General features: G+C 40.6%; 2 protein-coding genes across 2 annotated transcripts; one reads left to right on the top strand and one right to left on the bottom strand.

Moving 5' to 3' along the window:
- The first annotated feature begins 126 nt into the window (after positions 1–126).
- LOC106565203 (neuronal vesicle trafficking-associated protein 1) lies at positions 127–11,502 on the top strand. The gene is made up of 5 exons (XM_014132063.2): positions 127–310; positions 660–813; positions 1,115–1,231; positions 2,809–2,919; positions 9,571–11,502. Exons 2-5 carry the CDS (start codon positions 685–687, stop codon positions 9,760–9,762), a joined length of 549 nt encoding a protein of 182 aa, XP_013987538.1. The 5' UTR covers positions 127–310; positions 660–684; the 3' UTR covers positions 9,763–11,502.
- stx18 (syntaxin 18) lies at positions 11,498–27,007 on the bottom strand. Its single transcript, XM_014132061.2, has 11 exons — positions 26,776–27,007; positions 16,223–16,290; positions 14,886–15,001; positions 14,704–14,781; positions 14,530–14,596; positions 14,103–14,212; positions 13,339–13,436; positions 13,135–13,193; positions 12,948–13,017; positions 12,745–12,825; positions 11,498–12,527 (listed from the first exon to the last, which is right to left on the bottom strand). The coding sequence occupies exons 1-11, from the start codon at positions 26,926–26,928 to the stop codon at positions 12,432–12,434; spliced, it is 996 nt and encodes a 331-aa protein (XP_013987536.2). The 5' UTR covers positions 26,929–27,007; the 3' UTR covers positions 11,498–12,431.
- Between the last annotated feature and the right edge of the window lie 78 nt (positions 27,008–27,085).

Here is a 27,085-nt window from a genome sequence, read left to right as displayed (position 1 = left end):
TTCTGATTAGATTTAAAATAGTCTTTCAAAGTTTAGATGTAAAACCATTATCTCCCTAGACCTGCTCCCATGTGTTATCTCGTGTGTAGCCTATGCATGGGATGTAGGCTAATGTTGTTACATCACTTGGCTGCCAGCAGCAGCATCCGCTCGGAGGGACCGCCTTTGAAGAGCATCAACGAGAGCTTGACCATTTTGTGCATCTACAACATCTTAAATCGGCTGAGTCACACCTACACCGGCGGTCTCAGTTATAACAATAAAATAGGACAACAACATCAACAAGGATTAAAATAAAAAACGTTAGCAGGTAAGGGTTGATGTATTAGTCAATGTTATATACAGGTTTATCGTTCTTATTATCATAAATAGTGCTAATTGAAAGTAACATCCAAAGGATACTACAAAGAGTGTTTTATTTGCGAGCGCTCCTTCTGCTATCCTATAATGAAATTAACAAAATAATCCACGTTGCATATCTATGTTATCAATTGCAGTGTGTTTGATATGCAGGTGTGTTTTTGTTTCAGCTCAGGAATGATTGGCTACGTTAAGATAAAACTAAAACAATCATATGCCATTCATAATTTAGACGACGCATAGGCCTACATGTATTCGTCACACAGTCACTATTAAACGCCCTGTCCTTCTCCGAACAGGTTTTACACCCTATCGTGTCGAAAAATGGTTAAATTGGGGAATAATTTAAGTGACAAAAACAACGCCAAAACCGTCTCAGATGATGGATTCGACTCCATTCCCCTCATAACACCCTTAGATGCCAGTCAACTGCAGTTCCCTGTACTCGACAAGGTAATATTTATTCAAGTGAATTGAAAGCCTATTGGTGCAATATATCTACTCTACCCATCGTCAATGTTTTTATGGAGTTGTTTTCTTTACAGGATGAAATAATATGAATGTGACCAACTAAGGATCCAATAGAAATAAACGTGTCAATGTAACCACTATTTTGTCAATAGCCTCAAATAAAAATCTATCAATCTATTCACGTTACACACATGAAGGAAATAGACTAAAAATGTTACACCTTCATGCAGGCCTATGATCAACATTATTCATTTACATCTTGGCATTTGCCATTGTGTTTCAGGTGGTGGTAAAGACCAAAACAGACTATGATGGAGAGCACAAGAAGAGCAAGCTGCACTCCCCCAAGATAGCAACATTCTCAATAAGCGTCATCGAAGGGGTTTCTGAGCGACTTAAAGTAAGATACCCAAGCCCCCCTTGATTAATTCAACTGTTGCCATGGCAATGGCCTTGTAATTGTCGTGTCTCACTCAATTTTTTTATTTAACCTTTATTTAACTAGGCAAGTCAGTTAAGAACTCATTTTTATTTTCAATGATGGCTTACCAAAAGGCCTCCTGCGGGGACGGGGGCTGAGATTAAAAATAAATAAAATAAAAATATAGGACAAAACACACATCACGACAAGAGAGACAACACAACAGTACATAAAGAGAGACCTAAAGACAACAACATAGCATGTCAGCAACAGATGAGCTTACATAGAGGTCTTTGAGAAGCAAATTGCTCGGCTACATATCACCTGAAGAAGCCATACCTGCTCACTATCTAAGAGTGGTCCATCAAAAACATTGGTGCGAATGCATTCCATGACATCCCATAGCACAATTGATTGCTATATCTGTAGCGCTGAAATGCTCTTTGTGGTATTTTCCAGCTCGCTATGCTGATATCTTTGTATCCGAAGTCTTAAGGCATAATCCGTTATCAGATAGGGCAAGACATTTACTTTTCTGTAGGCAATATGCACACTGTAGTTGAAAGTAACATTCCCTACATGGTTTCTTTCTTCTCTGGCTCCATGCTGGTTTTGCATAGCAGCCCTTGATATCAATTCTTTAATGATTTCCGCAAGATGTTTCTAACTCTAATAGAGAAATATGACATCATCTACATCCTGGAAAATCAGAAGGAACTCTTAGTAAACCTCGGTGTCAATAAAAAAATCGATGATATAATACACTAAGTTTGGGCCCGTGATCAAGACAAAATCAGGTACCATATTTATAAAGTGTCCCAGAGTAGGATTGCTGACCTTGGACCAGTTTTGCCTTTTTTATTATACGGGTCTTAGTACAGCACTCCTTCTCTGAGACGCTTTATGAATACATAACTGTGGCTGGCATATTTGACAAAGTGATTTTCCCGACAACTCTCTCCCACTCCCCGCCTCCTCAGTTCCTCGAAGCACCTGTAGCCATTGCATAATACCCTGGAGATGTCAGTGCAATGTACTTTTATTCTTTTAAAGACATCATGTGTCTCACTCTGTTCGGTCTAATGTCCAATACCTGTTCCCTAATCAACCCCTTAGACATGTCTTGATGAGTCCTCGTAGAGCTGAAGTAATACGATAGGTGCAATTAGCCCTCTGGCCCCGTATTCATAAAGTGATTCAGAGTAGGAGAGCTGATCTAGGATCAGATCGCCCCCTGTCAATGTAATCTTATTCATCATGATCTAAAAGGGAAAACTGTTCCTGGATCAGCACACCTACACCTTCTACTGAGACGCTTTATAAATACGGGCCATGAAAGAATTGGATTGGTGGAGGCGAAATAGTAATAACTCCACCTATCCCTGTGGTTGGGCAAATGGAGATTCTGTCATATTTCTTACACCCATCTAGTTCAGTAATCTACCACAGAGTAGTATCTAGTGGCTTGCCGTCTAGGGATTGATTTGGGCTTGGGCATAGTGTGACCTATCAGTAACCCAACCCAGAGATGATGTTTGTGTCTCTCATCTTCCTAGGTCACTCTGCTGGTGATTTGTGCTTTGGCATTTCTGGTCTGCGTGATGTTTCTGGTGGTCTATAAAGTCTACCAGTATGAGCAGCCCTGTCCAGATGGCTTCATGTACACGGTAAGCAACTGCAGTAAGCATCCCACTGGGCACACACTGGTTGAATCAACGTTGTTTAAATGTTATTTGTCAGCGTATTGTGACGTGGAATCAATGTGGAAAAGGCATTGGATTTGACAAAAAGTCATCAACCTCGGCTCGGTTTCCCGATAGCGATGGAATTTAGGCTTATTATTTAGGCTTAAATATGCATCATAAAAATAACATTGAAGATGTCACACCCGTTTCCCAAAACACCACCAGTGCACTCGTTACAAAGTGAAACTTAACTGAGTCGCTTCAGGAGCTGCCCCGTGCTGAGAATGATTCCAGAATATAGGCTAAAGAGCTCCCTATTGCTCTTAAATTATTTATGGCTATTTTTTACACAATAGTTTTCCCATCATGAGAATAAATGATCTGTAGTCTATTATGTAAGTAAGTGTTTGGATTATGTTTGTTATGTATTCTAAGTGTTTACTCGTACCATTTTTGTAAGCAATCTTTGATTGAGTAAAATCTGAATTTTTCAGTTTGTCTAAACTGTGAGCAAGAATGAATAAAAGTCATTCGCTCGCTATAGACAATATCAGCTTGACCTAAAAATAGGATATTATGACAATGGTTTTCGTAATTGCTCAACAAATCATTGTAGCCTAATGGCAGGTAGGAATTGGGCTTCAAGTAGGCCTAACAGATATTTTACAATTAAATCATTAAACAATTAAAATAATTAAACATGAAGTAGCAAGTTAAGCGACTTTGCTATAGACCTAATATGTTGACCTTTAGGTTATTGGTTAGACTACAACGAAATGCGTCAGATTCTAGATAATAGTAGCCTATAGGCCTAATAGATACGAATATGGAATAGACTCAGATGTAGCCCAATGGCTTAATACTAGGTAGGTCTATCAATTGCACATGAAAGTGCTGTCAACATTTAACCTAATTATATAATAGCTAGATTATGCCATTTCAGTTTTCATTAAAAAAAATCTAATGTATCCTTGCTTTGCTTGTTTAAAACATTGCACACTTTTTAGGTCATTCAACTATGATGTTTTCGGTGGTCACAGAGAGACAGATAAACATATTCATTCTGTTTAGCTGGGATTTTCTGTGTGTAAAGTGGGTAAACGGTGATGTAATGATGCACTTAGCTGTTCTACGAGGGGTCTGAGGCAGGAGTAAGATTACGAGCAATTTCAAGTGCCATGTTAATAAAGACAGTTTTGGGAAACGTCTCATGATTAACTTAGCCTTAAGATGCTTTTGGGAAACCGGGCCCAGTAATGTTTTCCATCGCATTTCAACCAGCATTGTAAACATTGAAATTAGGGTAAAACTTCAACTTAAATCCATTGACTTAACCTGATTAACAAGTTGTTACATCGATCTAATTTCAACATAATCATCAGAACTATGTATATGTTGAAATTGCATTGACAGTTCTATGTAGAAATGTTTATTTTTTTAAATCTTTATTTACCTAGGCAAGTCAGTTAAGAACAAATTCTTATTTTCAATGGCGGCCTAGGAACAGTGGGTTGTTCAGGGGCAGAACGACAGATTTTTACCTTGTCAGCTCAGGGATTCCATCTCGCAACCTTCCGGTTACTAGTTCAACGCTCTAACCAATACGCTTCCTGCCACCCCATCAATATATATTGGGTGGTTGAAATTATGTAGAATTTCATATTTGATTAGACATTTGACCCTGTTTCACTGTTGATAGTAAAATTATATTTGAATCAACGTCATTGTTTCAACATCATTCTATCAACCGAATTAAATAGATATATTTAAATAAAATGTGAAGCCACAGTCCAATAATTCCTGACTGAACACGGACTCCTACTGGAATATAAGGAGTAATACACTTCAGTGAGACTAAGTCTACCATCCATATTCATACATCTATGTATCATGTTTAGCTTTGGAAACAAGCTGTGTTCGATTCAGCTGAGCTATGTTAACACATTTAGACATTGATCAGCTTCCATACTCTTTTGCGTACCTAAATGACACTGTATTCTGCCCTTGAATTGCCCTTTCATTACTCTAATAGTGTACAACCATCTCTGTAGAATAACAAAGCATATTACTCTAGAAACAGTAACAAAACTTCAGTATTGTATGTTTTACAATTCGTTTGCATGACTCACGAGCAAAGTAATACAGCTGACGGCGTACATGAAAATACAACCAACCAACATTGATATGTAAGCAACTCTATCAATAACAAGATTATCATCACTAGCTAAATGCTTGAATCGAACTTTACAAACAAATATTTTTCCGAGGCTGAAGCGTGACAAGAAATAGCTACACCGAAAGACCTGCACCGTAGCGTCGTGCAGAACGAATTCTATACTTCCTGTTTGCGTACAGTCTTTCCAAGTACCAGAACGCTCCACTAGGGGGCGAATAACACCACGGAACACAATGAAAATCCATTTTAACCATTGTAATAAAATTATCTGTTACCTTCTAACAGGATGGCAGCACACACTGCATAGCTGAAAGTAGAGCATGACCGATATGGGATTTTTGGATCCGATATCGATTCCAATTTTAGTGGACATATTTGCCGATAACACATATCTGCCAATATGTCTATTATTATAGCGAGAATAAAAATAACATTTTTCTGTATGGATTGTGCTTAAAACAGCCCAACAACGATACTCAGAAATCTGATTTCTTAAATTTGGAGGAAATTACATTAATGAAATGCCACATAGAATTTAGGTGCACCAGAAAGCTGAGATTATTTAATGGGAAAACTGTTACTCTAGTGAAAGGAAGATAAACTGCGCTGATTCCAGCAAAAATATTTTCCCCCAAGGCTCTGAAAACTGAGCGGCCTCATGCTAGCCAGCTGGAAAACGACATAGGACAAGTTTTCAATGTATGCTATTTAGCTATGTTTTCATCAATTGTAAGGCTATAGCCACTGAATTCTGGTAGTTGTCACTTGAAAAGAAAAATATCAATCACAAAATGCGCCGCGGACACAGAGTTGCCTCAGTGAAAGGTCCTTGCTATCTGGAATCCTTGGGTTGTCCCTACTCCATTGAAGTTGACATTTAAAATGATTAAGATTCGGGTTTAGCGTATGTATGTCCTAAGGATCCTAGATATCACCAACCCTCCATGAATGGCGTCAAGTATTATCACACAGCTAGTTATCTGGCTAGTTAGTTAGCTAGCACGCGTCATGGAAATGGCGATTAGTGAAACGTGAATTTGAACCAGTGCCTATCAAGTGACAATGAATCCATACATCAAAACGTAGATACGAAGCGCTACTTTGTAACCTGATATGTTTTTTTTTAGTGTCTCTGAAAAAATTTGAATGACAGAGCTTGAGGAATACCCTTTGCAAATATAACACCAGATTTCGCTGGCTTCACTAAAGGACTGTATCTTTGTGTAGGGTGGTAGTGTCCAGTCTTGCTGTAGCGAACCAAGGCAAGATGGCTTATAGCCATGCGAAGAGTGCCCTCCTCAGGACAAATAATAAAATGCAACAACAAAAATGTCATTCTATTTAAAAATATATATATAAAAAAAATCTCCGCATTTTATATCGGTCATTCTCGGTGGATTAAACGGCGATACAAATACATCGGTAAAAGGTTAATATCGGCGGATATTATAGTTGAAAGTAACTAACGTTTCTTACACAAGCTGTATGTGAAAGTAAATTCGTAGTGAGGTTGGGTTTATGTAGGCTACGTTGACATCTGATTTGCCCAAAGGACAATCATTGGTTCATGGCATACTATCGTTCGTCCATGGTTGATTGGATCTTTCGAAGTTTACAAGTAGTTACCATTAGCCCAGTAAATGGGATGCCAAATTCATGATATTAGTAGAACACTTTTACCTTTGGATATTGTTTTTTTTATATATGTTATTCATTATAAGTGGCCCGATTAAGAAATCATAGGCTCTGGGGCTATTAAAACACTTTATGTTGGTGTTTCCTCTTTTTTTTTGGCAGTTACCTGTATGTTGTTGTCATAAAACTTAATCCACAGTTATTTTTTTTTTATAAACGTTTAGAAACAAAATTATGCTCTCTGCTGTATTTTGAACATTGAAAGTGTGCTCCTGTCGTATTTTATTATTATTCTCTGCCTTATTCTCGGCCCATATACACTTGTGTAAGAAAAGTTAGTTACTTTTAACTATTCGATGTTATGTAGGCAGTCGATGCAAATGAGTATGGAAGCTGATCAATGTCTAAACATGTTGACATGATAGCTCAGCCGAAACGTACACAGCTTGTTTCCCAAGTCAAGCAGGGTACTTACAGTGCATTCAGAAAGTATTGACTTTTTCAGACCCCTTGACCTTTTCCAAATTGTGTTGCGTTACGGCCTTATTCTAAAATGTATTAAATAGGTTTTTTTCCGTCATCAATCTACACACAATACCCCATAATGACAAAGTAAAAGCAGGTTTTTAGACATTTTTGCTAACTAATACAAAACATTTACTGAAATATCACATTTACATAAGTATTCAGACCCTTTACTCAGCACTTTTTTGAAGCAGCATTGGCAGCGATTACAGCCTCAAGTTTTCTTGGGTAGGACGCAACAAGCTTGGCACACCTGTATTTGGGGAGTTTCTCCCATTCTTCTCTGCAGATCCTCTCAAGCGCTGTCAGATTGGATGGAGAGCGTTACTGAACAGCTATTTTCAGGTCTCTCCAGAGATGTTCGATCGGCTTCAAGTCCGGGCTCTGGCAGGGCGAAGAGTCCCGAAGAGAGTCCCGAAGCCACTCCTCCATTGTCTTGGCTGTGTGATTAGGGTTGTTGTCCTGTTGGAAGGTGAACCTTCTTCCCAGTCTGAGATCCTGAGTGCCTGGACCAGATTTTCATCAAGGATCTCTCTGTACTTTGCTCCGTTCATCTTTCCCTCGATCCTGACTAGTCTCCCAGTTCCTGCCGCTGAAAAACATCCTCACTGCATGATGCTGCCACCACTATGCTTCAACGTAGGGATGATGCCAGGTTTCCTTCAGATGTGACGCTTGGCATTCAGGCCAAAGAGTTCAATCTTGGATTCATCAGACCAGACAATCTTGTTTCTCATGGTCTGAGAGACGTTTGGGTGCCTTTTGGCAAACTTCAAGCAGCCTGTCATGTGCCATTTACTGAAGAGTGGCTTCCATCATCAGGCCACTCTACCATAAAAGGCCTGATTGGTGGAGTGCTGCAGAGATGGTTGTCCTTCTGGAAGGTTTTCCCATCTCCACAGAGGAACACTGGAGCTCTGTCAGAGTGACCATCAGGTTCTTTGTCACCTCCCTGACCAAGGCTCTTCTCCCCCGATTGCTCAGTTTGGCCGGGCGGCCAGCTCTCGGAAGAGTCTTGGTGGTTCCAAACTTCATCCATTTAAGAATGATGGAGGCCACTGTGTTCTTGGGGACCTTCAATGCTGCAGAAATGTTTTGATACCCTTCCCCAGATCTGTGCCTCAACACAATCCTGTCTCGGAGCTCTACGGACAATTCCTTCGACACCATGGCTTGGCTTTTTCTCTGACATGCACTGTCAACTGTGGGACCTTATATAGGTGTGTGCCTTTCTAAATCAGGTCTATTCAATTTAATTTACAACAGGTAGAATTCAATCAAGTTGTAGAAACATCTTAAGAATGTTAATAATGTTAACAGGATGTACCTGACTCAATTTTGAGTCTCATAGCAAAAGGGTCTGAATACTTATGTAAATGAAGGTATTATTATTTTTGCAAACATTTCTAAAAACCTGTTTTCGCTTTGTCATTATGGGGTATTGTGTTTAGATTGATGAGGATTGTTTTAAAATGTAATATATTTTACAATAAGGCTGTAACGTAACAACATTTGGAAAAAGGGAAGGGGTCTGAATACTTTCTGAATGCACTGTATAGTATGCATTTGGATGGTAGACTTGTTCTACCCCTCATATACCAGTACTCACTGTTCAGGAAGGAATTCTTGGACTGTGGCTTCACATTTTATGTCAATATAGCTCTTTATTTAGGTTGATGGCGTAACGTTGAAACAATGATGTTGATTAAAACATACAATTTGACTCTCAACATTGAAACATGGTGAAATAAAATGTCTAATCATATATAAAATGATACAATTTCAACCACCCAATGTTTCTTTGTGTAATTTAACACAATTTCAATGTATACATAGTTCTGAAGATTATGTTGAAATTAGATTGACGTAACAACCTGTTCGTCAGGTTTAGTTACTGTAATGAAGTTTTACTCTTATTACAACGCTGGTTGAAATAAGATGAAAACAGTGCTGGTGGATGATATATTTTTTTATCTAATGTATTTTTCCACATCACAATGCATTGATAAATTATGTTGAAACAACCAGTGTTTGCCCAGTGGGATGCCTCTTGTAGGTAACAATGAAGACCGTCTTTAAAAAAAAATGCAGCATACAATTGCACTTGCAAGACAGAACTTGAATCAATTCTCCTTTCTCTTTATTATTGGCACCTTGATGTTAGCTTCTTTTCAGTAACGACAACAAGACAGGTTTTCACAAGCACTTCCAGGTCTTATCTTGTCAACATTTTTAGAGTTCTGCCCCTTGTTCCTATGCGAAATCGCTCTCTCTCTCTCTCTCTCTCTCTCTCGCAGCAAGGTCGGTGCATGCCGACTGGGATATACGGCTACTACCCCCCTGGTGGGCGCGGGCGTCTCTTCACCATCATCAACCACTACAACATGGCCAAGCAGACCATCACCCGGTCCGTGTCCCCGTGGATGACCGTCATGTCAGAGGAGAAGGTCACCCAGCAGGAGACCGAGACCCACCAGAAGCTGGCCTAATACACTGGGCTGTATTCAGAGAGGTGAAACGTTAAGAATGTTACAGATACAATTGCAATGAATAGAGCCGACCTGATGCCCAATTCTACGTGAGCGCTAATCATATGTGTGCTACAAAATGTATTTCTATCTCAGCGTTTTGTAACATTGCACCCTTCTGTACTAGGATCACCATCTAGCCCTGTGAAAAAAGGATACGCGGTGCCATTCAGGCAAACTCCAAATCTGGAAAAGCATTCGAGCTAAAATTATTGTTCCTGAGCTGCACCAGTTTTAATTGTTATTGTAGAACTGCAATATATCAGAAAAAGTATTGTTTTAATCAGTTCAATTATTTTACAGATGCCTTTGTGTAAGCACAGACTGGAACAGGGGTTGGAGGGATATTGGTTTTGCTTGAATAGCATCCGCGGTTAGTTAAAATTATTTGAGGGGCAAACACAGACATGTCTTGCCACATACTCGTTGACAAAACATATTTTTACACAAACGTAAAATGGGGAATAAAATCTCCGTAACCCAAATATAAACTGACAACCATCTAGTGTCTGTGGAGCTGGATTAACCACACATGCACGCATGACTTTGCAAGGCTTCTGCATTTCACACAAGCAGACTGTCTTTATTACAAAAATACATATGAAGTACTGTCAGAGAATGTCCCGTTTAGCCCTTGAGATCCATCTAAAATAACTGATAAAAAAAAAAAATTATCCTCCTTGATGGTTTTGCATCCCCTATTTGTGGATGAATGGGGTATGACTCACTTGAAGATGCATTTTGATGATCTAAAATCTTAATATAATGCAAAAGTCATGTCCTATTGATGTTTTGGAAGTCAAATGACTCCAATGCGTAGAGGAGTTTTAATTTAATTTAAGTCTTGTTCAGTAAGCACGAAACAGGGGAACACATTTTGAAACAGGGAGATACTACCTAAACTTGTCCAATAAGAAATGCCCATTTTCTGTTTCCGTTTCAAAACACTTTGCAACGCTGTGCCATTCTGAACACAGCCCTGGCATGACGCTCACTATATTTGTCTGTAGAGCTCACCTTTATTGTGGACACTGATCAGGCACTATGTCAAGGTCTTCAGAAAGCATTTGAATGCTTATTGTCACTGCATAGTATATCCCATGTCTTGTTGTTGATACTGAATGTTTTTGCATTGATCTTGAATGTAACGTGTAATGCCATTGAACAGGGTTCTGTAGTTGTCAGTCACCCTAAAAGGCAGTCAAGTCATACAGATATACCAGACTGAGGGAAGCGTGCAGTGCAACTCTAAAAACAACATCTTTGTCAGGAGAAATCTTCATTGCTTTAGAGAAAGAAAGAAAAAGGTGTAATTTTAGTTCTTTCAACGATACAATGACTTAAACAGAAGTACATTTGATGCTGTTTTTTGGGGGACAATTGAAGAAAATGGATTTGCTTTGAACTGTCAACCAAATATCCATTAAAATGCACACATTTCACATCAACCTTAGAATAATCCATCATATGTAAAAAAAAGAGATGAAGTTCCTTCATGCTCATTTCCAAAGCCAATTCTTTGGATCGTAGTTCATGCCATAGGCCCAGATTTCTAGATCCGCATGTAATCTGGATACTATTGTTTTGCCATGAACTAGACTAGAGAATGGCTGAGTACAATGCATATAATATATCAACTAGTGAAAGTGTGGATTTCTTGCTGTAATTTGGGGAAATAAGAAAAAAAAATGGAAAATGTCATTCACAAGCAGTGCTTCATTTTATTGGTGTTAGGACCAGGTTTTACACAAGCAGTGTAAGTGCAAAGTGGAGTTATACCAACACATAAATACTCCCATTGATTGATCATAACCACTATCTTCACACAAACAAAAGGCTTACATGCTCATTGTAACTCAATAACTATTCTTGAAAATATCCCATCTGCAAGAGCTTAGCCTTAACTCATGGTATATTAGTAATTATTAACCGGGTGGTTCGAGCCCTGAATACTGATTGGCTGAAAGCTGTGGTATGACAAATAAAATATACCACAGCTAAGGGCTGTATCCAGGCACTCCGCGTTGCGTCGTGGTTAAGAACAGCCATTAGCCTTGGTATATTGGCCATATCCCACACCCCATCAGGCTTTATTGCTTAATTATCTCATTTCTTCTAAATGTGTACATACCATTGAAATAAATACATATGAAAGACCACAAGGGTTTAAAAAAACATTTTCTTCATCTCAACAAATCATAAGTACACAATATCAAGATCTTAATACAGATAAAGACTAATAGTTCAGAAACCACTTCCTTCCTTTGATAGACAGCAGAGGACAGTTGCTGTTGGTGCAATAACAAGCATAGTGGTCAGTATGTATGCGATACCGATTGCCCATATATACACAGTGCAGGTGGATGACAGCACTTTGCAATCAGCCAATAGCGTGCTTTGCTGAACAGGAAGAGTTACCAAGTAACATGTGTTTACACTGACTTCTAGTGGCTCGAGTATGGTTGACATGTAGTGAATTCGTCATCAAAGCACTGGTCGGGGGTCCGTTTTTTGTGGGGGGGTTAGGGAAAACTGGTCCTAGGTCCATCCAACCATATACTTCAATGTGATAAGCACTTAGGGCTAGGCCTGGGCTGATGTCACTTCCTGGTTCTGCCAGGTTCAGGAGGTTAGCTGTCATACCAATCCAGGAAGAGCAGAGAGAAGGAGCACATGACAAGGAAGAAGAGGATCCAGACACGGAATCCAGCATTGTTTTTGATGGCCTGGAAACAAGTTAAGCGTACAATGAAACATACAGAGCTAAAACAGATCACTGGCTGTGTCAAGAGTCAGTTCTGAATATTTGGTAAAAAAAAAAATGATTATAAAAGTTATATCCAATGGAAATCTATGGATACTGCCGTAATGTAAAAATACAACGATATACAGTATAATGAGTAGGGAAACCTACTGGGGTTGTTTAGCATAACCTGCCATTACCTCTCGGATGTCCTCGTTTCCCTCTTTAACGTTTTCAGTGGCTCCCACAACTAGCTGATGGATACTGTCGATCTCCGTTTCCTGTGAACAATGCATCAACAGGAAATAAGTAACACACACTAATAACACTTTATTAAGTGGGATGGGCATTCTTTTCAATAGAGGCATTTTCCTTCAGGGATGGCCAAATGGAGGTCACTCACTTGCATTAGCACCTTCTCCGCAAAGATCTCCTGGAGTCGCGAGATCTCGACGACCTTGCCCTCGATTTGCCTGAAAGACATTAAAGGGAGGAGATTGACTCGTCTTTTTCACCTTTGCTTCACCTCAGTCATATCTAGGAATGTAGTGGTAAAAAAAAATGGTCTGAAGGACTGATTAAACACTCACCTGACTTCATCTACTAGGTTGCTCATCTCACTCACCAGCCTCTGGTTCTCTTGTTCAAACTAGACAGAGTGAAACACATGTACTGTTAATGCTGTGTAGAATCTGACCCATCAGACAACAACATCAAGGCAATAATATAAGTAACACAATGCATTGGAGAGAGGGAGAGCACATAGAAGCATACACAACATCTCTGTTCCATACCATCTGCATCTCCTCAGGCGAGAGCTCGTCCTCCACACGGCCCTGGCCCTCCTCCCACAGGCTCACGTTGTTCTCCGGCACCTCCGTCACGCTCCGCTCTTCAGGGAGAAAACAAAAAAAGGGAGAAATACACCCCGTCTTCACTTCAAGCTCACGCAAACATCAAGTCACTTCTGTGACTGTCATAGCCATTTATGTTCCGCTCAATCCATTTCCCTTTATCACACAAACATCAAGTCACTTCTGTGACTGTCATAGCCATTTATGTTCCGCTCTATCCATTTCCCTTTATCACACAAACATCAAGTCACTTCTGTGACTGTCATAGCCATTTATGTTCCGCTCTATCCATTTCCCTTTATCACACAAACATCAAGTCACTTCTGTGACTGTCATAGCCATTTATGTTCCGCTCTATCCATTTCCCTTTATCACACAAACATCAAGTCCCTGCTTTCATAACCATCCCTTTACCTCTATCCGTTTTGCTTTATTTTAAATACAGAACTTGACCATTTTCATTCAAACATTTGAGTTTTAGGCACTTGTCAAATTTCCACGCGCAAATAGCGCTAAATGTCAAATGATTATACCAGTAGTAGTAAATAAATGAAAATCCATGAGAGAATAACATGTTACATGTAGAAATGTGTGGGGCTGTAATAAAGACAAACACCATTTAAATAGTCAGCTGTAGTGACTCAAAATAGATGTTCTTTCCACCCAGAGTCTCTTTGGGAACTCGTCTTGGTCTCTGTACTCACCACCGCTGCTGCTCTCCTCCTTAGCAGTTTTCTCCTCGCTGTGCAGCTCCGCCGGTGAGCTTCTCTCTACCGCCACCCTACTGTGGTGGTGCTCTGGCTCTAGTCTGGACCTGGAATAATATCAAAACACCAAAGACAAGGTCAGGCTTCCTAAAAGCCCCCCCCAAAAAAAACACAAGGCAAGGTCACAGCATATATTATGGAGATAGCTTACTGCCAAAATGTTGTCAATGAATGAAGAATCATTCACAAATAAATTATGTGTTATGAATTTGTCAGAATTCAACTCAACGGTCCCTGAAATCAAGAATTCTGTCAATAAATTAATAACTCATGGTATTTTTTTGATTACTTTTAACCTTCCATTGCAATTTGCAAAGCATTTTAAATATATATATTTTTAAATAATCTTTTAAAACACACTCACAGTCTCTTCTTGTCCACCACCCTTTTCACTCGTATAGCCCTCTGCTCGGAGTAAAGCTTGCATACTCCTGCAAACAGGAACGATCAACACAAATCCGATATTCTCTACATTATTACAAAGTACTTACAATATGCACTGACGTCAAATATATCGTGACGTCGCCAATGAGCCCACCTCTCAAATATATCTCGATGAGGTCAAGGACTGCCCCCCTGTGCTCTCTGATCTGTGTCGGTATGACCTGCTTCTCAGCTGGAAGGGCGACAATAAATGACAAAGGGGTTCTTATTATTGTGTATTATACAGTATGTCCAGTACATGCAACCCAATGGACTCACACACACACACACACACACCTTCAGAGCGGAGCTGCTTGATGGCCTCAGAGCAGGTTCTCATGAAGATCTGGGCGTCCTGGTCGATCTGGTCTCGCTCATTGTCTGTCATCCGGGTTAGGTCTGACGAGATGAGACTACAAAACACACAAAGCAATTGAAAGGAAACAAATCGTATTTGGACCCAGGTCTGCTGTAAACTAGGCCTGCAGATTCTGTGCAGTTAAATGAAAGTGCTAACCCTATGTTGCCCTCTAGTGGATTCCTACCGTACAGCTGATAGATCATTCCCTCAGAATTAAAGTTCTGGGATGACTGACATGCTCATTTTTCATTTTCTGTCAAAGAAACATGAAAAAGGCACCCAGACCTTTCCTGTGTTTGCAATGTTTAATAAAAAAATGTTAATAAATACTTAAGTCAATTCTATGGGAAGATCACAATGTACTTCTTCCCATGTAAACTAATAATATGTTTTTATTGATTACATTTTTAATGCATGTGACAGGTTTTTAATCACACATTTTTTTTTGGGGGGGGGGGGGCTAATAGATCCAAATTGCTGGCTCTAAACTAAGGCAAGAAAATGTGAAAGCGTTTTTCAAGGCCCGCCCTGCGAGCGCGCACACACTGCCCTCGGGGCCTTGACCAGATGAAGCCTATGATTAGTCCCAGGGCGTGATTTGCTCTTCACTTGGTTGCAGCTCAATTATTCCACCCAATTAGACTGAGTCTCCAAAAGACCACCCCACTCGCTACTGACCTTGTGCCAGCGCCTGCCTTTCCCAACCACCCACCTCAATTAGACCAGTCAGACCTTAGAGCCTGCAACACAGCCTGCAGTCAACTCTGTAGACAGACAGACAGACAGACAGACAGACAGACAGACAGACAGACAGACAGACAGACAGACAGACAGACAGACAGACAGACAGACAGACAGACAGACAGACAGACAGACAGACAGACAGACAGACAGACAGACAGACAGACAGACAGACAGACAGTAGCTCCAGCCACTTTAGCCCCTAAGCCTATATAACTACTGCTTAGGCTTATGGTGATTAGTTAATGCCATCTACTTCTTTGACAATGAAGGCTCTAGGGTTGAGAAGGTTAAAACCATTTTTGATCCTTTATGAGACTGATGTTTCAAAGAGGAAAAAGCTCAATCAAGTTGTCAAAAGGTTAGATACATCCCAATCCACATGGAGGCAGAGCTGAACCCTTCCTGGAGGATTTTCTTTAGGCCAAACATGTGAAAAGGGATTAGCCCTACATCTTATAGTCACATGAAAGTCACTGTTGAAAACAGACAGTAAAAAGGACAGGGTTTGGTGACCTGAGACGAGGATTACCTTCCAGCATTCACATAGTCCTTCCTGTGCTGCAGCAGAAAGTCTTTCAGCTTGGTGATGTTGGAGATCTGTCAAAATGAAGAGAAAACACGTTTGATAGACTTCTGTCTTCATGTCTCGCTCTCTATTTGTTGGCCACATCTCTGTTCCTCTTCATGATTTTGTCCCTGTCATGTCTTAAAGTAATGATGGACTGTCGTTTCTCATTGCTTATTTGAGCTGTTCTTGCCATAATATGGACCTGGTCTTTCACCAAATAGGGCTATCTTCTGTATACCAGCCTTGTCACAACACACCTGATTGGCTCAAACGCATTAAAAAAATAAAGAAATTCCACAAATTAACAAGGCACACCTGTTAATTGAAATGCATTCCAGGTGACGAACTCATGAAGTTGGTTGAGAGAATGCCAAGAGTGTGCAAAGCTGTCATCAAGGCAACGTGTGGCTACTTAAAAGAATCTCAAATATAAAATATATTTTGATTTGTTTAACACTTTTACTAAATGATTCCAAATCTGTTATTTCATAGTTTTGATGTCTTCACTTTTATTCTACAACGTAGAAAATAGTACAAAATAAAGAGAAACCCTTGACTCAGTAGGTGTGTCCAAACTTTTGACTGGACTGGTACTGGATGGATATGTATGTATGTATGCATGCATGTATGCATGTATGTATGTATGTATGTATGTATGTATGTATGTATGTATGTATGTATGTATGTATGCATGCATGCATGCATGCATGTATGTACTGCATGTGCTGCCATAGAAATAGAACGAATAGAACGGGTGTCCCCATTCAAGTCAATAATGGCATAATGGGTGGACTGGAAGCCATTATGAGTGTATCCAAAGGAACAACGCTAGGTTGAAGATGACAATATTAGATGTCTCGCACAGCCGAATGCGGCAAAGACATCAGAGGTTGGTGGATTTCATTCATTCACTGGTAGACCAAAGAGTTAGTTTCAGGCCCTGCTTGCATGTCTCAAGTTAGGCCTTCCTTTAATATGACCAAACTTAGCATTCACTGACTGTGACAGGCCACCTTGTCCATCTGTCTTGCTCTATCCATTCTGAATTTTATGAATTAATATTTGTTTACGGCAGGACATACCAAATTCAAACTGCCAATTTCCTCGTTAAATAGCCTAGCTCATGTAAATAAAATTATACTCTTCTATACACTGTAGCTCCCTGACAGAAAACATTTAAATATGCCTGAAATGTATAATCTGTCGACTATGTATCACAGATAAAATGTCCGGGAAGATGTGTGCACAGGAAAACCAGAGGAAACTCGGTGGAATCCAATATTTGCTCCTATAATTCGGTTAACATCGAAAAACCCCTAATTGCTTCCCCATCCACAGAGTGGAGCGCAAGAAGGACAGACTACACACACAGCAGGCTCTGTTTGCAAAAAAAAATAAGAAAAAAACCTATGAGAGAATCCAGACAAGCGCCATGTTGAAAATGACACAATGAGTTCGACTGTGACAGAGACCCAGGGCGAGCGGGATTATTTTTCTAAAGCCAAACTGCGCCGTCTTCGGTCCATTTTTTCTCTTCTAATGACCGTAATTACCAAATTGCTGCAGTGGTAAAGCACGACCTGGGTCTTGGGTCTCTAATGGCGACTCTAAAAATATCAACGTGAAGAAAACGACTGGACTTTGAAAAGAAAAGGTTAAAAAAATAAATAAATACAGAGCTACAATTTGCTTGAAACCCATCACCTCTCCTAGAAAGCAAATAAGCATAGATGACTCGAGGTGTGACATTGCTTCAGAGCAATTAGAACAGAGCAGGTTTAAGATAACCGAGTAAAGGGCTGTGGCGGTGAGTCGACCCTTGTAATAATACAATTATCAGGGGTCAAATGTTAATCGTTGTTCATAGCACTTGTGAAGGGGTTGAGTGAAGCACAACGTTCCCATGGTTGAAAGGCAGGAGTGTGTTGTTGTCTGCTGTCTGTGTTGTTGTCTGCTGTCTGTGTTGTTGTCTGCTGTCTGCCCTGTCTGGGATGGGCAACTCCAATCCTCAGGGGCCTGAGTGTCTTTATTTTCCTCTTCTCCCAGACACTCACTATATAAATCGCAGCTATAAACCCATATCATGCTAATTTGGCCTACAACACAGAGTCACTAGATTACTGATGTGCTATTTGAAATAATAGGCTACATTCTTCTGCTTTCGTAACACACCTTCTCACCAGCAGGTAGCAATAGGCTGCCAGTATTGGAGCCCCACTGGCTTTCAGGAGAGAACAGAGGAGAAGAGAGAAGATGTCAAGAGTGCTGGTTTGGGGTGGGGTGGGGGGGTTGATCTGTCTCCTGTGTGTATACATTTGGGCTCAGATTCCCACTGCAACCTCCAGGGTTTGCAGGGGGTCACCGGGATCAATTGCTCTTGTAACTTAAGACTCTAAAGAGCTAGTAATACCTAAACAATGAGGAAGGGGGTAGCCTTGTGCTTGCGGCTGGAGGAGAGTGCGTGTGTGTCCCTGCCAAAGTATGCGAATGTATATGAATGTGCTTGTGCGCGTATGTTGTGTTTGGAGCGAGGCAGCAGGAGGAGACAGTCTGCCGGGCTACATCTAATCTCATCATCGTCAAGGACCCCCACTTTATCTTCTCACTCTCTCCTGCCCCTCAGTCTGTACGAAGCGCAAACAAACCATCACAGTGCATTATTATATATATATATATATTTTTTTTAAAGGCTTAGTCAGCTGATTTTTTCTTAAGTCAGTCTGGGTAGGCTCTTTATTTTACTAAAACCAGGTAACTGAGATAATTATCACCCAGACTCCATTGCTTGACCCCTAGCTGTCTATTTTGAAGCCTGTCCAAATCTGATTTGAGATCTATAGACTATAACTAGCCTAATTGTTCAAAGAACACACTATGAGAAACACTTAAAGCTCTATGCAGTGGAGGGGACGTCGCCACGTTGATTGTTTCACTGTTACGTCTTACTCTTTGTGTATTAGAAATGGAGATTTCTGGTCAGTCACAGCAACACAGGCAATAATCTATAATCTACTCTCGCATTCAAAGGCAATCTAGGAGCTTTTAAAAAATAAATTGTCAAAGAATGTGCATTTTGTAGGGTAATAATCTGGACTACAGCAAACATTCCTAAACATCTCAGATTTCAAAAGAAATAGAGAAAAATAAATTAAAACCAAAATAAGTTTTATTGTTTTAGTTAAAACTAGGCCTATGAATACTGCGGTGTTCACATAGCAGACTCATGGCGGCAGGATGATACCGGATGTCACTGTTTTCAATGAGATGACGACAGCAAATTCTGCCACAAAATACCATCCACTGGGTCCACTTTGTGGTTCAAAGTGCTTTATTTATTCAGTTAAAAATGTTGGCCGTAAGTTAGCGTGTTCCTCTAACCAGCTAGCCAGGCCAACTGCCAAGCGACGTACGGTAGTCCACCAGTTTTCATGCCATCAGTCTGACTTTTTTTGAGTCACATACTTCAATGCAGCATAAACAAAGAACAAAGTAAACGTTTAACTAAGAGACCGCTGTTGTTCTCCTGTTGCTCTAATGTCAGATGTCCAGTTTTTGCCCTCCACAAGTAAATTGTTTCTGAAAACTCAACAACAGCATCTTGTTTTGCAAATGCATCCAAGTTGTGCACATCACTGTTTTTAAAAACATTATTTTCCTTTTGAACAAACCCACATCACGTGTCCACATGATGAACAAAGGCTCTGAGGTTTATCCTGTTCAAAGCAGCGCTCTCTCCTGACTACAATGGATGTGAACAATGTCATATTCGAGCTTCATTGAGAAAGAAAGAAATTGGGAACACATCAGAATTCCCCTCAGAACCTCTACCCCTTCACTTATTTTAGCCCAGTCTTTCATTTTAACTTTAATGGAAAACATGACTAACAAACCTGAATGTTGTGTTGTTTGTTGGGTAGTTGAGCAACACTAATGTTTGGTTTTGTTGCACTTTAAGGGATTCATTAATGAAACACACAGATGGACACATTCCCCTCAAGGCCTGTATATATGGTGCCCACAGTAGAACAGACTAGATTAAACTAATGTAGGCTACCCAAATGCAATTAGGTTTGCCTAGTTCTTTGACACATGTTAAATGTTTATCGTGTCTTTGTGAAAAAGGCAGGTAGGCCTATCACAAAATTAAAAAAAGGGGACCATTGCGCTTTCCCAGAAGCTTGGCTGGTGCGTAAAACCTGCGAATTCAGACAAACAAAAAGGTGTAATGGGTCCGCACTTAGAAATATGTCGCATAAAAAAAACTTCATTCAATTTTTAAATGATTTTCATTGCATCAGGGATAGCATACGCAAATGTTTTGGCTTCGCAGCCTTCTGTGAGTAGGTACAATTTTCTTTTAATTCAAAACAGCATTTGTACGGAAACAACTGATGCAGTGAAAATATATTTATTTTTTAAATGAAGTAAGCTTTTATGCAACACCTTTTTGTTTGGCCTATTACAAAAGCCCTGAAACCTTTAACAGTTGTTTTGAGAAAAGTCACTTTCCCTCTAAGGTTTGTTCTGGATGTCCCTGAGCCTGAGAGTGGATGTTCCCTAGTTCGTGATTGAGGACATTTTTCTGCCTATTTTAATACAGATAAGTTAAATAATATCCTAATTGGGAATGTTTGAGTAATCAATTATCCTATAGATTACTTATTGTCTTATGAGGCCTAGGCCTATTTGTCAAGGAATGAGCCTCATTGCTTAATTAAATAATGCCGTTATGGCTCATATCAATCTGAATTTTGCCTATAAAGCCTGTGTCTCTGAAGCAGTACAGTATTTTTGTTACAATTACACTGTTTAGTCTGCCAAGTATCTGGATTTCATCTCGCTGCCCCCTAAGTTTGACACTCGTCCACAGACCTGTGTTTGTGCATTTACGTCTCCATATTTGACACTTTTTTTGTTGTTGCTAAACTGGCAAAATCCCCTTTCTTGAAACGTCTGTGGGGAAATGCTAGATAAGATTGTATTCCGCACTTGCATTTGATGCCTCAAAATTCTATTTTCCTGGCCTCCGTGTGAAAACAGAGCAGAGATTAAACCAACTGGTAAAGACAGTGTTTAGCAGGACATTCAGATCAGGTAAATCCCCTCAAATCCCAACCTGATGGTGAGAGAATACATTTGCAGTTGAGTGAGTGAAATATAGATGTATATTTTTTTGAATACTTTGTGGGAGACAATGAAGACTAGTGAGACTACAAAACAAAAATCACTGATCATGACAGCGGATGCAGGTTCATGGCAATTATTGTGGGGTGACATGCAAAAACTTGCTCTGTGTCAACAGGGAGAAGAGGAAGAAAATGGGGTGAAGAGATTTGTTCAATTGCTCAAATTAGGTGTGTGATTCTCAGGTAATGGGGCCAACAAATATAGCCTAGGCTTGTACCTTATCTCTTAGCCTAACAGTTAGACTATGGCTTTCTAATTTTAGAGCAGCTACATTCCATCAAAGCATCACATTTACTGCCCTGTGTAAGCACTTCAAAACTTTAGATTTTGCCAGAAAGTGTTTTTCCCCCCCAATAGGAGAGACTGTTTTACGGAATTTCTCAGACATTCACAGTTCACTTGCGAACAGAAAAAATAAAGTCTGAAATGGACCCAGGTTATCAAAATGTAACTCAATGTTTTGAGAATATACCGGATTATAATTTCCATTTCAAAATACGCCATGAGAGGGCAACCCCTACCTCGCTCGAGTTAGGTAATAAACGCATATTTCTAAGTGCTGGCTGATCACCTCACTTTTTGGACATTCAAAGAAAACACTGTAAAAAGCAGTCCATTGTGGAACAATTTCGGGGTGACCTCCTGCATTTAAACACGAGAAGAGCAGCCTGCTGTGGAGATGAGGAGGAGAGCGGTGAAACTGAGATCACAGTGCCCCAAACCGACCCCTGAGGTAAAAGATTCCCTCCCGATCACCGCACCCCAGACACTTACTAGTCCATCAAGCCTTTTGCTTCGCCATAAAAAATATGTTCACTTTCTGCAAAGGGTAAAGTTTTGAGAGAAAAAAAAAAAACAACCCATACATGCTACTTTATATTTGTTTACTTTGAAGTTTTTCCTCCCTATCTGTTTTGTGAAGTGTCACTGGGAACTGAGAAGGCAGTGCATGTCTTGGAGGGCGCCCACATCTGTTCAGCATTAGGGGCCGGCCGTCAACATTGTTACTCGGGACCTAATTTAATGTTTTCTCTGCTTTGATCTTCCACCTTTAATCACTGGCTCTTGGGAGGATCGGCTTTCCTCAAGAAATTGTTAGAAAGCTGAAAGAAAATGTTATTGCAGCATGTTTATGGAATCAAACATGTGAAGAGAGGGCTCGCGCACAGAAAAAAAAATGGATCCTGTATCTGAAGTCTTACAGAGAAAAGGATGAGGGGGTGGGGGCAGATGAAAACCACCACATAACTGTATGCAGTGAGGACATTCCAAAATTTCAATTTCTCCAAACATTGGTTCACCAAGATCGTTTCAGATGATATCGGTAGCACAGGGGAGACAGCGGGAGGGTGGGGGCCCAGGGTCGGGGGATGGGGGGGTGGGGGGGGGGCACCACAGGCTAGGTTTGAGTTTCCTCAAATCAGCATCCCTGCTTTCATTAAACCATCATTTCCAATATCATTGCAACAGGGGTGCGAGAGGCATAACAAAGCATAGTTGTGTGGAGCTGAGTGACTGGGCTTGTTTCTCCTGGCTATGGTTGGTGGGGACATCAGGTATGGATCAAGAGCTGACGTCCCTGGGGAAATCCAGAGGAGTTCTTCAAGGTGCCTTTGATAGGGCTTGTATCCATGATACTCACTTCTGCATAGTGGTCACGCTGCATGCGGCGCACTTCTTCTATTTGCCAGTCGCTTTCAATGAGCCCTCTTTATTTCTACACCAATGATGGGTCGCGACTATGTGGCGGTGAGAGTCTGAAAGTCCAGGAAAGCCACAGATCTAGGATCCACGGATCTATCCCCAACCTACTGCATTTGAATGACATGTAAAAAAAAGAAAGAAAAAAAAAAAAGAGGAAGATGTGGGGGGGGAAACGCAGCCTCTCATCAGGACTGTCCATCACTGGGTGTTTCCTATTAGGCTATCCCCTAACATTGGAACTGGCTTTAATCAAGGAAAGCCCAAAACATTTTCAGACTCCAGCCACCCAAGCCAGACTGTTCTCTCTGCTACCACACAGCAAGCGGTACTAATGCACTAAGTACTAAGTCTGGAATCAACAGGACCCTGAACAGCTTCTACCCCCAAGCCACAAGACTACCAAACAAGACAGGTAATAGTTAATTAAATGGCTACCCGGAGTATCTGCATTGGCCCAATTTTTGCACTAACTCCATGCACACACACTGGACTCTACCCACACATACTTACCCTGACAACCCAACACACGCTACATACGGTGCGGTGACCAAGAACCCGATGGTCACCCTGACAGAGCGCCAGAGTCTCTGTGGAGATGTGAGAACCTTCCAGAAGGACAACCATCTCTGTAGCACCCCACAAATCAGGCCTTTATGGTAGAGTGGCCAGACGGAAGCCACTCCTCAGTAAAAGGCACACAACAGCCCGCTTGGAGTTTGCCAAAAGGCACCTAAAGACTCTCAGACCATGAGAAACAAGATTCTCTGGACTGTTGAAACCAAGATTGAACTCTTTGGACTGAATGCCAAGCGTCACATCTGGAGGAAACCAGGCACCGCTCATCATCTGGCCAATACCATCCCTACGGTGAAGCATGGTGGTGGCAGGATCAGCAGCAGGGACTGCGAGACTAGTCAGGATCGAGGGAAAGGACGGAGTAAAGCACAGAGAGATTCTTGATGAAAACCTGCTCCAGAGCGCTCAGGACCTCAGACTGGGGTGAACGTTCACCTTCCAACAGGACAATGACCCAAGCACACTGCCAAGACAATGCAGGAGTGGCTTCGGGACAAGTCTCTGAATGTCCTTGAGTGGCCCAGCCAGAGCCCGGACTTGAACCCGATCGCACATCTCCGAAGAGACCTGAAAATAGCTGTGCAGCAACGCTCCTCATCCAACTTGACAGATCTTGAGAGGATCTGCAGAGAAGAATGCGAGAAACTTCCCAAATACAGGTGTGCCAAGCTTGTAGTGTCATACCCAAGAAGACTGGAGGCTGTAATCACTGCCAAATGTGCTTCAACAAAGTACTGGGTAAAGGGTCTGAATACTTATGTAAATGTGATATTTCAGTTTTTTTATTTTCAATACATTTGCCAACATTTCTAAAAACCAGTTTTTGCTTTGTCATTATGGGATTTTGTGTGTAGATTGATGAGGAAAAATACAACTTAATTAATTTTTGAATAAGGCTGTAACGTAACAAAATGTGGGAAAAAATAAAGGGGTTTGAATACTTTCTGAATGCACCGTATGCCCACAACACATACGCATACTGATGCCACACACTTTCCCCACTCAGCATATACGCTGGTACTGTCTATTTTCAATCCTGTTGCCCAGTCACTTTACCCCTACCTACAGTGCATTCAGAAAGTATTCATATACCCTCCACTTATTCCACATTTTGTTGTGTTACAGCCGAGCAGATGGGCCGAGAACGGAGAAAAAAACGCAAGGAAATCAAAAGATAACTTATCTAAAGGGATTTGACTTCTCAAACACGAGACAATATGATGCCCTGTCACCTTATTAATTCAGCCACTTACTTAGCCAACTAGTACGTAAAACATTTAGGGGTCATGTTAATGCAGAATTCTTCATTTTTCATGCAGGATTTTTTTTAATAAATGCATAATAAATACCTTGCTGCGTTTTGTAAACACAGATCTAAAATGCTTCTTATTGTAATTTCTGCTCGGCATCAGACTCATTTTGTGCTTCAGTTGCACTTCTCCCACTTGGATGAGAATTCCCAAATAGGCATTCTATCAGCAGACAGAGCTCTGACTGATGTGTAGCAACTTATCTCAGTGTAGCCAGCGTACTTTTCTCCGGTAAATGCAATAAACTTTAAGAAAAACATTAAGAAATGTCCCTGGCTACATTTTTTTCCTAAGATAAACAGAAATATGATGGCCATACATCGTTTTTGCAAAAGAATACCTAGCTTTTTCATTGTATGCTCATTTAGCCTACTTGTGTGGCTGCCAGCTAAGTAGCGTTGCACTTCTGTTGTCATTTGATGAAAATTAACCTATTTTCTACCCAAATGTGTTGCACTAATGTATTTTCTGTGAGTAAAAACTATAGTTGTACATCCCTGATAATTCCCTGACATTCAATAGAAAATGTGACCCCTGTCAATACACAGCTGGACTCGCCTGCTCCCGCTTTCCCCAGTTGTGTTATTTACAAACAAACACATGACTGGCTCAACTGTTCTGGGGAACTATGGTAAGCTTCATAATGCTAAATAATGTGACAGGTTAAATGAAGAACGCAATCTGTTTTATCTTCTAACATACTGCACAAGTTGACGGCAGGTATTTCCTTAAATTAGCTACAAGTAGTAAAATATATAGAAACATTTCAAAACAGTATTGAAAAAACATCCCGTGGCTATTTCCAAATACACCCATGCCTAACATTTGCCCATTATTATTTTCAAAAGTCTTCAAGCTCTGTCAAATTGGTTGTTGATCATTGCAAGACAACCATTTTCAGGTCTGGCTATAGATTTTCAAATAGATTTAAGTCAAAACTGTAACTCGGCCACTCAGGAACATTCGGTCTTCTACATCTCCAGTGTAGATTTGGCCTTGTGTTTTAGGTTATTATCCTGCTGAAAGTTGGATTCATCTCCTAGTGTCTGGTGGAAAGCAGTTTCCTCTAGGAGTTTGCCTGTGCTTGGCTCCATTCCGTTTTTTTTATTCGCAACGATTACAAGCATACCCATAACCTGATGCTGCCACACCTATGCTTGAAAACATGGAGAGTGGTACTCAGTAAATCAAATTGTGCTAAAGAATGTGTTAGTCTCATGAACCACAAGGACATGAGGCAACAGTCCAACAATCTGTGACTGTACACTTTTGCGCAGAAAATGTGTAGCTATCTAGCTAGTAGAATACACTGACTGTATGTAGGCGATCTGGAACGCACCACTAACCTGTCAAATGCAAAAAGTAGTAGGTGGCTAGCTAAGTTACATGCCAAGTACTGAACGTTTGAGCAAAGTATTATTGGTTACTTAGAGGTCGACATAAGTAGCGAGCACATCATAGACCTAGGCCTTTTTAGATAGCTGGCTAGTTGTTCGCTAACGTTAGGTAGTTAACTTTCATGACTTCGAGATACGTTTGACTAATGTCGTTAGCACGCTAGCCTCTGACTCGGCTAACGTTAGCTAACTGTCGAGTTAGCTAGTTACCATTAGCTATAACGGTACCCGAACTCTATCAATTTCCATCTCTACACAACTCTTATTAAAATAAATTAGCTACATTAACTAACGTTAGCTAGAAAGGCAAACGTTAACCTGTGCAGTGAATGTCACTCACCACTTCCTTCGCCTTGGGAGAAAATCCATGTTTGGGTCTGCTCTTCTTGAAGATTTCATCTTTAGGCAAATCAAACCCTACTCCCATAGCTTTATTTCGGGTTTTTACCGTTTTGACACTAGCTTTGAACAGTACAGTTATATCAACAGCCATTTCTGTCAGTAGCACGGCAGTACACGCCACTGTCAACAGCGACACGTCACCACATTGAACGTCATATTTTTGCGACACATGGGTGCGTTCGAGACATGCATGGTTGGCCACTTTAGTGACAATGCCGGAGATGCCGGTGTTTGGAGGATATATTGGC

This window comes from Salmo salar, chromosome ssa12, assembly GCF_905237065.1.
Source record: "Salmo salar chromosome ssa12, Ssal_v3.1, whole genome shotgun sequence".
Lineage (NCBI taxonomy): Eukaryota > Metazoa > Chordata > Actinopteri > Salmoniformes > Salmonidae > Salmo > Salmo salar.
Note: the sequence above shows the minus strand (reverse complement) of the source record. Positions and strands in the feature narration are given on the sequence as shown.

Coding starts and splice junctions, on each gene's coding strand:
- stx18 (XM_014132061.2), bottom strand. CDS start 26,928: ATGGCTGTTGATATAACTGTACTGTTCAAAGCTAGTGTCAAAACGGTA. Junction 13,437..14,102: donor GGAGGAGAGCAGCAGCGGTG/GTGAGTACAGAG, acceptor TTCTCCCTGAAG/AGCGGAGCGTGACGGAGGTG. Junction 12,528..12,744: donor GAAACGAGGACATCCGAGAG/GTAATGGCAGGT, acceptor ACTTGTTTCCAG/GCCATCAAAAACAATGCTGG.
- LOC106565203 (XM_014132063.2), top strand. CDS start 685: ATGGTTAAATTGGGGAATAATTTAAGTGACAAAAACAACGCCAAAACC. Junction 1,232..2,808: donor GGGTTTCTGAGCGACTTAAA/GTAAGATACCCA, acceptor TCATCTTCCTAG/GTCACTCTGCTGGTGATTTG. Junction 2,920..9,570: donor CAGATGGCTTCATGTACACG/GTAAGCAACTGC, acceptor TCTCTCTCGCAG/CAAGGTCGGTGCATGCCGAC.